This window comes from Manacus candei, unplaced genomic scaffold, assembly GCF_025592945.1.
Source record: "Manacus candei isolate 608988 ecotype Guabito, Panama unplaced genomic scaffold, ASM2559294v1 h1tg000069l, whole genome shotgun sequence".
Lineage (NCBI taxonomy): Eukaryota > Metazoa > Chordata > Aves > Passeriformes > Pipridae > Manacus > Manacus candei.
In genome coordinates, this window is record NW_026138117.1 from 4,193,808 (window position 1) to 4,208,231 (window position 14,424).

A 14,424-nucleotide genomic window follows, 5' to 3' on the forward strand; every position below is an offset into this window, starting at 1 on the left:
CAAAAGTAGGAAGCATCACATACATCTGAAAAGAAAGAAGGTTGGAGATAATGTCTCCTGGAGTCAATAAAATAACTTCTACATTTGGGCATCTCCTTGGCCAGCAGAATTGTTTTCCAGAAGACACAGGGAATTTTCCTTTTTCCCAGGGGGTCTCTTCTATGTTTCCTGTGGATTCTCCACACTGTGCAGATTCCTTGTAGAGAAACATTTTTCCAGCTTCCCTCTATGGAGGGAGATCTGTCCTTGGGCCTGCACTCAGTCTGATTCAGTCAGTGTGTGTATGAGGTTTGTTTCCCTGCCAGAGCATGGCAACAAGGACCACCAAATGGGATGGGGCCCCTGGCACCCACAAGTCTCCTACAGCATGCGTAGCTCATGAGGGCAGTTCTCCAGCCCGATGCTGCTAGCTCCATGAGCATAAAAGAATTTGTGTGCAAGTTTTGCCCCTGAAAAATCCAATTTCCCTAAAAGAAGGGGTTTTTTTTTCTAATGGCTGCTATTTGGATGGGAAGGAAATAAAAGCCTCATTGCAGATTATCTGTAGACTATCACTAGCTCAGAAAAGTCATCAGGTTGCCTTTTATATGGATGTGATGTGAAGGTCACACATAGACATCTTGTATTGAGAGATCTCAGATAACCACAAGAATAATTGCAGCAAACTGGTATCACAGCATGTGTTGACAACTGGTCTGTGCTGTTTATTCCTTCAGGACACACTGGGAATAATGTGAGGTGAGATTTTGTTTGGAGCTGATCTCACAAAGAAGAATTCACCTAAATCCTCTTGGGAACATGATGGGATCTGAGGTAACCTGCTACGAGCTTTAGTTTGTCCTACTATTTGCTCTGAAACGTTGATGGCCTTATTTAAGCATTCACATAAGGAAAAGATGGTCACAAAATGAGTAACTAGGAAAAGCATTTTGTCCAAACATGTCTAACTTAGAGTGCTCTGATATTCTTCTGCAATGCAAGATGAATCCATGCATTTGAAGATGGCAACATCCAGCACTTCTAAAAATAAACTTGATGGCTGCCCAGAAGGCCATCAGAATTTTTTTCCTCATTAAAAATACTTACATGGTTAATGGGGCAAGATATTCTGTCCAGAAAATATCCAGAACTAATTTTCTATTTTTCACATCCCCCTCTAAAAGAGATTTTAAGTAAATGATACTGGATTTCCTGTAATCCTTCATAAAGGGTTGCTATGGATACTTTGAACAGGATAAGGGGCAACCCAAAGAGTCAGGATTTTTGAGAAAATTCGATGTTACAGTAGTAGTGATACATGTCAAGGTGAGAGAGGACATAAGATTTAAGAGATTTCCAGTCTGCCTTTGATTTTCAGATATGGCCTTCTGAATGGCATATCCTTTGGCTTTAACTCATGTTTTTCAAGCTGTGCAGAGGAATACTGAATTTGATCAGAGCTTGCAGTGAATGTCTGCTATAATTTCATTCTCCTTTGGAAACACCCAAAAGCTGAACATCTTTAAATGCACTAAGAATGGGTTTCAGTTTTGCTTTTGCAGAAAGGTTTCCTCTTTTGCAGTTAGCCTCTCTCCACAATAAGATCAAAATGCCCAAGGCACAGCTCTGTCCCCCACACTGAAAGTTCACAAATGCTTGGATGAGTTCAGACAGCCCAATTGTCCACTGCCAGTGTATACATTGCATTCGGAGAACGTCACTGATGAAGTTTTGATGTCTAATATTACCAGAATGACTGGTCGCCCCAAGCAACTGTGGCTGTCACACCAACAGAGCTGTGAGTTATACTGCTGTCCTGGGCTTTGCCTTTCGTCATGTTTCCTGGACAAAGTTAGCTGTAGGATGTATTTCTGCAGCACCTTCTTTACATGATTGTCCAAAAGAGGGACATAGTGTTTAAAGATAAGAAGCAAGGATGGAGCCATTATTCTGATCACCCTGTAGGATATCCACTCAGTATCCTCTCTGCTTCTAGAGTTGGTAATGATTTTTCAATCATTCCTATTAGAGTTGACAGAATTAAACTGTGGTTGCATAGAGGTGCCTTCAGACATCGTAACTCAGAAACTCTTGGTGTGTCCCTGACATATCACGCCTGTGTCGTGATAGTCAGTACACTAGCCCAGAGGTAATAATCAAAGTGCACAAAATATTCCAAATGTACCACTTTTATAAGTAATTTGAGCTTCAGTATTACCAACCTGAGGCACCACAGACAAAACAGTAGCGAGGACCCAGCAAAAGGCCCAGTCCTTTTTGTGAGTGGTCTATTCAACTGGACCTACCAAGTGGAAAATCATTAGGTCTTCACTGAAACAGAGCCCTCAAGAAATACCTAGTCACAGCTGACTTATGCTTTTCAGGCTCTCTTCCATGGATTAGCCCTTGACTGGTCTAACAGTAGACTTTTTCAAGTAGATCCTTGAGGAGTTCAAGACATTTGCCATGGTTTCTAAATGTCTTTGTAATGAATCTGAAATTTGGGCAGCTGGGTGTCAGCTTCAAGGCAGACAGAGCTGTGTTCCATCAAGGGACATGGTTTGAAAGTGGCAGATTTTTCTTTTTTATTAGGGACTAAATACAAAAAACAATCTGGAAGAAGAGCAAGCTAAAAGCTGACCCTGAAGCACGAGCAGAAAAATAGAAGCATGGAAGTCAAGTGCAGAAGCCAAGTGCCAGGTCCCAAATAGGTCTCGTGGAAAGAGGAACTAAAGCACCCAAAGCATCAAGGACAAGTGATGCTGCATGGAGGGAAAGACTTCACAATGTGGTGGTTGTAACAGTAACTTGGACACTACTGGAAAGGCACACCAGACAATACATGATGATGCTTTGATGCATGCTGTCAAAGTCATTGGTTTGACTGGGGAAGAGAAGCAGCCTCTGTGGGATACTGCTCTCTGGTCCTGTTCACAAGGGCTCTGTTTTCAGCCTTCTGAAAAGTGCAGAAGATCCTGCTTGACCCTTCTAACACAGAGTGAGAAAAGACAGTTGTGCCTCATCAAACTAATGTTACCACGAGAAGCAAAACAGGGAGCTGAGACTCCTAAGCTACTTCTGCCTTTGGTGAGGGCAAAACACATATAGTAGATAAATTTTCTTGGTAATGCTTATAGAAAAAAAAAGAAGCGAACAGCAACATATTTCACTACATTAACCCTGGCCACGGCATAATGCTTACTGTACTGCTTGACCTTCACCCACTATTCTTACACAATTGTTTTCTTCTGAGTGTTGCAGAAACAGGGCACCGTCACCTTCACCTCCTAGCTTTAATTCCATCTCAAATATTGTTAGGGTAATTCTAGTTTATTTTACTCTTGTTGCTGAATACTATAAGAAGTTCTATACATATGCATATATATATATATATATATATATATATATATACACACACACACACATAAAATCCGATTCTCAATGAATCATGCATATTCTCTGGGAATTTGGTGGGGAGGGTACTGACACCTGGACAATGCCTTCTGCAGACTGCATTTTTAAACTGTGGAATAAATAAATTAAAAAAGAGTCACACAGCTGGGAAGCATCTACCTTGTATGGTTCACTGAAGAGGGAATAGCTTGTGTTAAATGTGCCATCCTCCTGCTGGGCCTCCTGATTTCTCCTTTCCCATTCTTTCCTTCGCAGCACATTTCTATCTGGCTCATAGACACTGCAACAAAAAAAAGGAGAAATAGTTTTTTAAGAGTTAAAAATTAGACGGCAACATATAAACCAGTGTGCACTTAAAAGTTAAAAACTTTTGCAGACAGATGGCAAAAATAAGCACCAACATGAATCGGATGAATGCCAGTTCAAGTAGGCTGGGGAGGCTCAGGTCTCTGGGAATGCTAGTGCTTTCTTTGCAGAGAATAGATAATTAAATTCTTACAGAAATATAAAAAAGAAATCACAGGGCAGGATCTAGTCTATACAGAACTTCTCTGCTTGAAATGTGATAAAGGAAATATCTAAGCAACTTTGACAAAGACTGAAAGTACTCTTAAGGCAGAGGGTAATTACAGCTATGAGTAAATAAAAATTATGAACATATTTCCACTTATGACATATCCTCTGAGTGTTGCATGCTCCTTTTTTCACATGGATGTGTTTCTGTAGTGATTCTTTCATTAACTAGCTCCCTAAAGAGCTGTTAAAACTATATGCTGTAGTGGTTTCCACAGTTAGGTTGCTTCTTCTGATCTCTGTTAATCAGCCAAGTCGTGAAACTACTACTAAAACAATTCCTCTCTCTGATGGATTTGACACTACCACAACTTCAGAACATGAATAAATGAATACTGGCATGACAGTGCATGTATGGCTGGTAGAGTGTAGCTGGAGAGAGAATAAAATCACTGCATTACACAAAAGAATTAATTTTTAGAAATTAACTACTTTGGCTCCAATACAGACATCCAGAATAATTTTTTTCTTTCACCTCCCCCCCCCCCCGATTTCTAGTTTAATGCATGACAACATAAACCAGAGAAGCCACACAGGTTTACACATTTCAGTCTGTTATGTTTTATTCTCTTCACAGAGAAAACCAACGTGTCTAAGAAAGTTTATGTGTTATTTCAGGACAATGTGCCAAGTATGCTGATTGCCTGTTTTGCTTAGCTCAGCTAATGCTTTTCTTCTGGCACTGTAAATCTGTAAAGTAGGAATATGTATTAATGTCATGTAAGTGCACAACGTGTTAATAAGAAAAACATCGTCTTACTAACCAACTTCCCAGTTAGTAAAACATATGTTGCATTGGCTACCCACATGATGCTACCTAGTATGCCTAAGGCAAGGCAGCCAAAAGGCCAACAGTGATCTGATTCTAATTCAAGACTTGAGGGAGCTGAAAATACATAGGATATGTTAGGCACTATTAGCATTTAAAAACAATGCCTTAGCAGTCACCAAAGGAACACAAAATCTTGTGTTTGCTTGTTAATGCTGCTAACTCGAACTGGACTGCACAGTACCCTTCTGATGGGTCTGGGGGCAGATGCCAGGCTCCGAGCAGGGCTCTCAGACACAGGGGCTTATTGTAAAGCACAGGGTTTCAGGATAGCAGGTTGGAGACAGCATCCAAATACATATCTGTTTATTCCACTTACAGGTGGTTGAGGTTTTTTTGGGCTTTATACCATATTTTTCATGAGCAATACATGTTATTCGGGCCAACACATTCTCCTTGGAAAGCAGTGTATGAGGCAGTAATTGCAGGGGTGGAATTTTGGAAAATGCCTTCCTCCAGGAAGAAGGGGATAGTGAAGGCCTCCCCATTGGGCCCCTGTGCACGAGATCATCTGCTACACATGCTGCCAAGGCCAGAGGCAGAGTAGTTGTCATTGACTGCTATGGGAGCAAAGATCTTCAGTTACTACATCATGCCACTGAGTATACTCCCATCAGCTAAGTCAGTTAGCAACCGCCTCTGTGTCTAAAGCAGACTTTCTGCCACAATGAATAGCTGTTGTTAGGTTGGGTTTTTCTGGAGTTGCAGTGATCGGGTTATAACTTCATCCTCAGCTACATGACCCCATCTGGAATCTCTTCGCTCTTTGAGATGCTTTGCATTTGGACTTTAGCTTGCAATTAAATAGAGAATCGGCAGTTTCCCTGAGATTAAATATAATACTGGTCTCTACCCAGTTTCTAAGAAGTAAGCAAGTGCAGCATTCTTCACTAGGTCTCATACAAATTTAAAAATGCACTGGTGTGATACTCCTGAAATGGAAGGACATTTTTATCCCTTTATTGGATGGAGACATACTTGATGAAGACGTACAAGTCACCAGGTCTCTGAACCCCCTTCTCAAATGAGCTCACTGCTGGCAATGCAATGCACAACCTGCAATAATTCAGAATGATTATGCAAATGGCAGAACTGTGTGACAATGCCTAACATGCCATCTATAAGCAGTAAGTTAGGAAGAGCTACAAGTTGAGAGTTGTGTTCCTTTGGTAATACCAGATGGCAAAATGTCTAGCATTTGTGAGGCTGTTCCTTATTTGCATGAACATTGTAGAAATCACATTTCCTTGAACGTATGTCACCAAATGTATTTATTTGTTTTGGTTCAAGGAGAATACTGCCAACTGCTATAATTGTCTTTATTGCAAACACTTCAGTTAATGGAAAACAGTTCTTTTTAATAGTTTTCGTCTCTATTTTTTTTAATTTGCAATTTAAAACAATCCCAAAGGTACATCTACTTGTTAATCGTTTACAGCATGTCATTTCCACAGCTCAGACATGAAGAACAAGCTTGTGAAAATCTCATGATTTTTTCTTCATGGGGGGATATGCACATATGTGAGTGATATCTACATATATATGTGTAATATCCATGCTTATACATCAGCTTACTGATGAAGAATTTTTTCTAGTATGGGTCAAAATGTTGAAGCAGTTTTGTAAGACTTGGAAACTAAAGAACATGCAAATACTCATCTCTCAGAAGTCACTGTCATTTATATTTGTTTCATACAGGTCAAATTCCAAAAGGGTGAATTTAAATAGTTTTTATATGGTATACCATTAGTTTTAAAATGCTGCATCTGTTTCAAATTCATGCTTAGAGGACACAAACCAAAGCACAGGAAACAAGTCAAATACTTGCAAAAGTTATATATGAATAAAGGTTGTATGATAGAAATTAAACTATCTCAGACTTGGCACACTGCTTTTTTTGATTTATCTCAACCCTAAGATCTGCCAAGGCACACACTGGATTTACCAATTAATTTGGTCTAAATACCAATGTCTCAGTCTCAAAGCACTTTCAGCACACCATCACCACCACATGGTCACAGTTGTCGTACCTTCTCTGATTTTTCCAGGATACTTTGAGTAATTTCACTCTCAGATATTTGATAAATCAGAATTCCATGGATTTCCAAACTTCTCAGAGTACGTATGTCCAATAAGTTTTGATCTGTTGTGATGCCTTTTGGAAGATCACCTTGATGACTACCCACTCTTTGGCTGTGTGCAAGGTGAGCAGCCTGAAGAGAAGAGCCTAGGCATGCTGGTGCCTGATGGGAGAGTGGTAGTGACATAAGTCGCCCCACAGAAACACTCACAGCCTTCTTCACGCTACTCCTGACATCAGAAGGAACCATTTCCTTTAGTCCTTAATTAGAAATAGAGATGGCTCAGGGGACAAGCCTAGGAGCAGAGCAATAATTTTACCTGAAAAACCTGCAGCTGGATTTAATCTCCTACAAAGTCCAAAGAGTTATGTTGCCTCAGGCTAGGCTGAAAGTAATCATATAAAAAGTCTAAAGTTTTAAATGTTGAAAAATCTCCTTTTCTTTCTTTCTTTCCTTTCTATTTTTTTTTTAAAGCACACTATTTCTGACTCTATTTACCTCCCTCAGACATCACTTCTTGGAGCAGCTCAAATAAAAAGGTCTAATCTCCATAATGAACTGGGTGGAGACAGTGCACCAATGTATCCTACTGTCCTGTTTTAGGGAATGCCCAAATTTGCATTCAGAGGGAGACGTCCTTTCCCACAAATGAAAGCACTGCACCTTCACTGAGGAATTACACGCCTTTGCAGGCGTATGGTGTGTATTAACGATGCTGCCTGACCTTTTCAGAAACCACAAAATTGCTGCATCACTAAGGAGAGATTCAGGAAGGGTAGTGTTATTTTGTTACAAGATCACTATCCTTATAACAGCTGGCATCTTTGAGGCTGTTAAAGACATGGGTAGGTAAATTGAAACTGAGATTGCTGGTACTCCCCTTGCCTGGCATCAGTTTATTTTCTGGCTGTGGGGGGCTGTGACCCAGGCAGCCCTACCAGCATGACAGAGGATGGTGTTACCACATGTATATGCAGACCTGGCTGCAGTTTCTGAACTTATCATTTACAGCAACATGAAATCTCGCCTTTGCCTTTCCAGACCTTCCAATATAATTTTCCAGTCCAAAGATTTAGTTCATTATTTCTGAATTGTGAGGGTTTTGCTATACCCACATACACACTCACCTTCCTTCAACCCCACCCCCCCCCCCAAATATTGTGATACAAATTTAGCTGGTGTAGCTTGTTTATTTGCAGTTAATGTTTACCCAGGAGACTGATGTCCTTCACCCCAGCAGCTACCCATGGCACTTAGTATGTCTAGACTTCAGGTTCTGAAAGTTTTATTCTAATTACAAAAGCAGAGTTGATGCTTCACCATTCAACTATTTCTTAAACTGGCAAACCCACAGTTCCTGCGGGCTCCTGGCAGGTCTTTGCTAGCAAAGACATGGTTCCCAGGGCTGAGCCTCTCTACCGGATTTTATCAACCTCCTCATTTGTTCCTAAACTGACCCTTCTTCTTCTGTAATCACATTTAAAGGCTCCATCAAAATGCCACGAGACTACAACACTCACTCCCAGTGTCATGGGAACAACATCATCCCCAACCTGCCAGGTGCAGTCCCTGAATATCCCCTGGGAGCGTACAGTGCTGATCTTGTTCCAAACAAATAAACAAAAATCCATCCCAGAAACACAACTCATACCATAAGTGACTAAAAGATATGTGCACTTCAAGAACAAACCAGACCTGTGAACAAGTTTTCTGCAAGGACACATACATCTTTGAAATTAAACTTTAGCACACAGTCATTTTTGAATTATGAACAAAGTTGGAACTGCTTCAAAGCCATGGAAAACAGGCAATATATCAAGAAAATAAATTTTAAAATGGTCCACTATTATTCTGAACATTTTTCCACAAATTTTAATCTGGCACACAAGTCAATATACTAAATTTCAGGCTGAAGTGAGGACATTTTCTTAAATATTTAATAGTCTAATTCTCCTCTGAATTACTACATTTATGCCAAAGTAGCTAAATAGAGAAAGTCAAAGGAAAACCTTACACAATACAATAAAAAAGCAGTCCAGCCCTGATTCAGGACAGTGATTTCAAAACTCAATTCAGAATGGAAAGTGGATTCTGAATTTAAATATACTATCATTCCTGTATCTCTGCCATATTTTAAAACTCGAAACAACTAACCAGCCTGACACCCTGTAAAGGCAACAGTCCCCAGCATTTTTAGAAAATAGTCTTAACTCTGATGATTTAATTACAACAGGGTTATATTGTTGGCTGAATTGCTGTGCTTAACATGAAAGTGTTAAAACATTTAATGCCTGTTTTCTCTTTCACTGTTCATGTCCAGGGTTTTTGCTGGCCAATTTCTTGGTACCGGTTCCATTTCCAGCTAAGTATAACTGATACCTGTTTGGAAATTCATTGATAATGGGGTAGGGGAGCTTTGAGAGATGGCAACTTTACATTTTTGAGCATTAAATGTTTTTCCTAATCATATTTGAACTATTATTTAAATTATGACAAAGGGGCTGCCTTTGTCAAGTGGCATAATCAATGAAATACCTTCCTAAGTTTCAACTAGACTTTTCAGACTTTTTATCTAGCTTAAACAGCAGAAGTTAATTTGATGATTTTTACAGTATTTTTTCCCATTTACAAACAGGAATGCCATGGGATAAAGCAATTACTCTGATTTACTGTTTTCACTTTGATTGAACATAAAGATGTAGCAGGGTCTCAAAAAAGCAGTAACTTAACAAACTGTGCTCCAATCCACAGACAGATAAAGTACCTATTTTGCTATTTCAAAGAGTTTACCTCCAGGCAGCAGCACAGAGCAAACATCAATCAATGACATGTGTCTAAGATGAGATTGATGTTTACTCTCACAGCTTTTCATCTTACATCCAATAAATTATTTTTCCTTCACCAAAATGCCTGGTTAAATTTCATTTTTCACTTTGCAGTATCAGTTTTAAAACTTTACCTTCCAGCAATTTTAAAGCTAGGATTCATTGATGCTTCAGCTTTTACAGCCTGTTTATGATTTGTATTAGCCATGAAACACTACCGACCAAACATGAATACGATCAGGGGGAGCTGAGCTGGGGCGGCTGCTTGCACGGTGGCAGGTGCAGGCTGGAAGGTGTGAGATTGCTTTAATTATCTGCCTAGAAATTCCATGTCCAAAACGGGGAGCTATATTTTCAGGGGCAGATATATTACATCCACCAAATGAATGAATATATACATATCATATCTGCAAAATCAGCACTGTAGCGTTTGAGTCAGGTCTTCTGAGGGCTAACACTGGGCAACTGGAAGGAACCAAGGAAAGGCTGATTGTGGGTGCAGTTATTAACTTATAGGCACTCACACTGGACATTCAAAAAATGTATGAGTGCTTTGCATGCAACCTGACTGAATTTTAAATATATATTGAAATACTGAGAAAACCCGGGGCTGCAATTGAGACTGGGATCTACGTTGTTGACCCAGAGCATCATAACAGAGGAACATTTAAAAAAAAGATCCAGTCTAGTTCAACACTATTAAGAGCACCTCTTTCAGCCCTGCTACAGATAAAACATGCACATTTTCTTCCCTCTGTGAAGTTTTGCCCAATGAGAGAAATTGAGACATAATCCTAATTTATTTTTACTTTCAGGAAAAATAACTTTATCACATGATAAAAATCTACCAGTCCATACCTACAGGATACACAGATATCCAAACATATGCCATTCAGTATTAATATGTAATCCTATATTCAACACCTTACTATTGTCTAACACCAAAACTGCTAGCAAAAATGCCTAAGATGGATGAAGATCTAGTAACAACACTGTTACTAGAAACAAAACATTACTATTACTTTTAATGTTGTACTGCTCTAACAATACACTCTTCGAAAGTATATTCACAAGTGTAAAATTCACCGCTGTTAATCATCTTACACCTGGAATGACTGCTTCTTTTTCTTCAGAATCCAAAATTATATTTAAAATCTCTAGAAATTATGTGGAGATTTTGGCTGCCAAGAAACAGATACTGGAGATATGACAAAGTTTTCCTTTTGTATCCTCATCTCTATTTTCCAGGTGGAGATAAAAACGAAATCAAGACTGAAGAGCACAAACCTGACAGACCACAATGAAGCCCTTTTATTTTTGTTAATGTTACTTTTATGTCGTAACTAAAAAATACAACAGAATCACAGAATGGTTTGGACTGGAAGGGACCTTAAAGATCATCTAGTTCCAGCTCCCCTACCATGGGCAGGGAGACCTTCCACTAGACCAGGTTGCTCCAAGCCTCATCCAATCTGGCCTCGCACAATTCCAGAGATGGGGCATTCAAGCTTCCCTGAGTAACCTGTTCCACTCTCTTGTCACCCTCATAACAAAGAATTTCTTCCTTATATCTAATCTAAACCCACTCTCTTTTCAGTCTGAAGCCATTCCCCCTTGTCCTGTCACTACATGCCCTTGTACAAAGTCTCTCCCCAGCCCTCGTCAGTCCCCTTTAGGTACTGGAAGGTGCTGTAAGGTGTCCCTGGAGTGTCCTCTTTTCCAGGCTGAACAAATGTAACACTCTCATCCTGTCTTCATAGGAGAGGATGTAACACTCTCATCCTGTCTTCATAGGGTTCCAGCCCTATGATCATCTTCATGGCCCTCCTCTGGACTCAATCCAACAGGTCCACATCCTTCCTGTCCTGAGGACCCCAGAACTGGATGCGGTACTTCAGATGGGATCTCACCAGAGTGGAATAGAGAGGGGCAGAATCACCTCCCTTGACCTGGTGGTCACACTGCTTTTGATGCAGCCCAGGACACAGCTGGCTTTCTGGGCTGCAAGTGCACATTGTCAGGCCATGCTGAGCTTCTCATCAACCAACACCCCCAAGTCCTTCTCCTCAGGGCTTCTCTCAGTTGAGGGAATCAATGAGAAACCTTTTTTTTCTGTCTAACCTAACAATGCTGAATTCCCTGGGCTACTACACAAGGCTTTACCTAACTTGGTGATGTCTATATCTGATGCAGTTTCTTCTTACATTCCTTCCCTGCATGAGATGTCAGACACAACTCCCCACTTGTCTGTGTACCTCCAGAATGACTTTTGCTTTTCACTGCATCTTTATGCATGGGAAACCGTTCCAGTTACCATCTGACAAGCCTGTGTGGTTTTCTTCCTTGATAATACTTTTTTAGGCTCTTTACAGTCATAATTAGTAAAAAATTATAGCATTTTTTTTATTGCCCCATCTCGGTAGAGGATGTGCACACATATGCAAATTATTCATACAGTCTTGGTCAGACTGAGTGGTGCAATAAACTGAATTTACTCCTATCACTGTGTGATTTCTAGGGATGTTCTGAACTTTTAAAGTGTAATGAAAAAATTCTGGCCTTTTAAAAATCTATTTGACATTTTGCAGTAAGTGTTTAATACTTTATTTAAAATGTTTGTTGAGCTTCCTATTGATGTGTTTGCTGAAAACTAGTTTTCAGTCAATAAAGATTTTCAGTGCTAGTTTCACTAATAAAAAAATTAAAACTTTAAAAAAATTTAACCTAACAACACCTAATAAAAATTTAAAAAGTTTCCTGAAACCTAGCAAAATCTAAATGAATTAAAAAGTCTCCTAAAAATTGTGAAAAAATATGTTTTGCCTTTATGATATTTTTCTTTAAAAAAAGGCCTTTTTCAGAAAAGAAATGCCTCCTTGTACCCATTTTTTTTTCAAGCAATAAGTAGCCTATTCTTTCCAGGGGGCTCTGTACAGTGGTCCATCCACCCACAGCTAATTGCAGGACTGGTAAATACACCGAGGTATACGTCACATGGCACACACAAATTGAAAGCTTGCAACTGGTAGAAAAATGTTACCATGCAATTCACTCTGGTGCAATCTGATGTCTAACCTGAACCTCCCCTGGCACAGCTTGAGGGAGGTTCCTCTTGTCCTGTCGCTGGTTGCCTGGGAGAAGAGGCTGACCTCAACCTAGCTACAACCTCCCTTCGGGAAATTGTAGAGGTAAGTGATAAGGTCACCCTCCAGCCTCCCCTTCTCCACATTAAATAACCCCAGCTCACTGCTTCAAAGGACTTGTAGTCCAGACCCTTTATTAGCTCTGTTGCCCTTTTCTGAACATGCTACAGCACCTCCATGTCTTTCTTGTAGGGAGGGGCATTCGAGGTGTGGCCTCACCAGTGCAGAGTACTGAGGAACAATCACTTCCCTAATCCTCCTGGCCATGCTATTGCTGATACAGGTCACGATGCCATTGGCCTTCTTGGCCACCTGGGCACACTGCTGGCTCATGTTCAGGGGCTGTCAACCAGCACCACCAGGTCCTTTACTGCTGGGCCGTATTCCAGCCACTCTGTCCCCAGCCTGTAGCACTGTGTAGGGTTGTTGTGACCTAAGTTCAGGACCCACCACTTCACCTTACTGAATCCCATGCAACTGGACTTGGCCAGCCTGTCCAGATGCCTCTGCAGAGCATTCCTGCTCTTTAACAGATCAGCACTCCCATGCAGCTTAGTGTCATCTGTGAACTGAGAGTGCACTCAATCCCCTCTTCCAGATCATTGAAGAAGATATTAAACAGAACTGGCCTCAGAACTGAGCCTGAGGGAACACCATAAATGATCAGCTGCCAACTGGATGTAGTTCTATTCACCACCAGTCTCTGCTGACTCCCTTCCTTACTTCACCAAGAACTGAAAACTCTATAATTTTATGGCCACTATGCCCAAGATGGCTTCTGACCAGCGCACCTCCCAGCAGCCCTTCTCTGTTCATGAACAGCAAGTCAGCAGTTCATAAACAGAGGGGCACCACCCCTGGTAGACTAACTTATCAACTGTGTTGGGAATTTACCTTCCACACACTCCAGGAACCTCCTAGACTGCCTCCTCTCCACTATGTTCAGTTTCCAGCAGACATCCAGCACATTAAAGTCTCTCACAAAAACAAGAGCTAGCAATCGTGAAACATTAGCCAGCCTTTTATAGAAGCTTTCATCTGTCTCTTCATCCTCATTGGTGGTCTGTAACAGACTCTTATCAGGATGTCTGCCTTGTTAACCTTCTCCCTGACTCTCATCCATAGGCATTCAACCTTATCATCGCTATTCTTGAGCTCTGTAGAGTCAAAACACTCCTTACTGTACGAAGCCACCCCACCACCTCTCCTTCCTTGCCTATCCCCCCTGAAGAGCCTAGAACCATCCATGGCAGCACTCCAGTCATGCGAGTCATCCCATATCATTTCCACACTGGCAACTACATCATAGTTTCCCTGCTGCACAATGGCTTCCCGCTCCTCCTGTTTGCTACTTACACTTCATGCATTGGTATAGATGCGCTTCAGCTGGGCTATTGATTTCACCCCCAACACTGGCATGCCACCCTTAGGCTCACCTCTACTGAGCCTGGTTTTATGCCCTTCTCCCTTCAAACCTAGTTTAAATCATTAAGGCCAGCTCTAAGAGCACTTGGCCACTACACAGGCAACAGCAGTGTGTATTAGAAAACATTCCTGGCATAGAGGCAAAAGGAACAAAA

The 14,424-nt window shown here is 40.8% G+C and overlaps 1 protein-coding gene across 3 annotated transcripts in view; it reads right to left on the bottom strand.

Annotated features, from left to right (window-relative positions):
• AFF3 (ALF transcription elongation factor 3) overlaps nucleotides 1-14,424 on the bottom strand; it is a 333,159-nt gene that overhangs the window by 279,113 nt on the left and 39,622 nt on the right. For all 3 annotated transcript variants that reach the window (XR_007907616.1, XM_051806789.1, XM_051806788.1), the window contains exon 2: nucleotides 3,553-3,673. Coding sequence is in view for 2 of the 3 variants with exons in the window: in XM_051806789.1 (XP_051662749.1) it covers nucleotides 3,553-3,673 (121 nt within the window). In the remaining variant the exon portion in view is untranslated. The remainder of the gene's footprint in view (nucleotides 1-3,552; nucleotides 3,674-14,424) is intronic.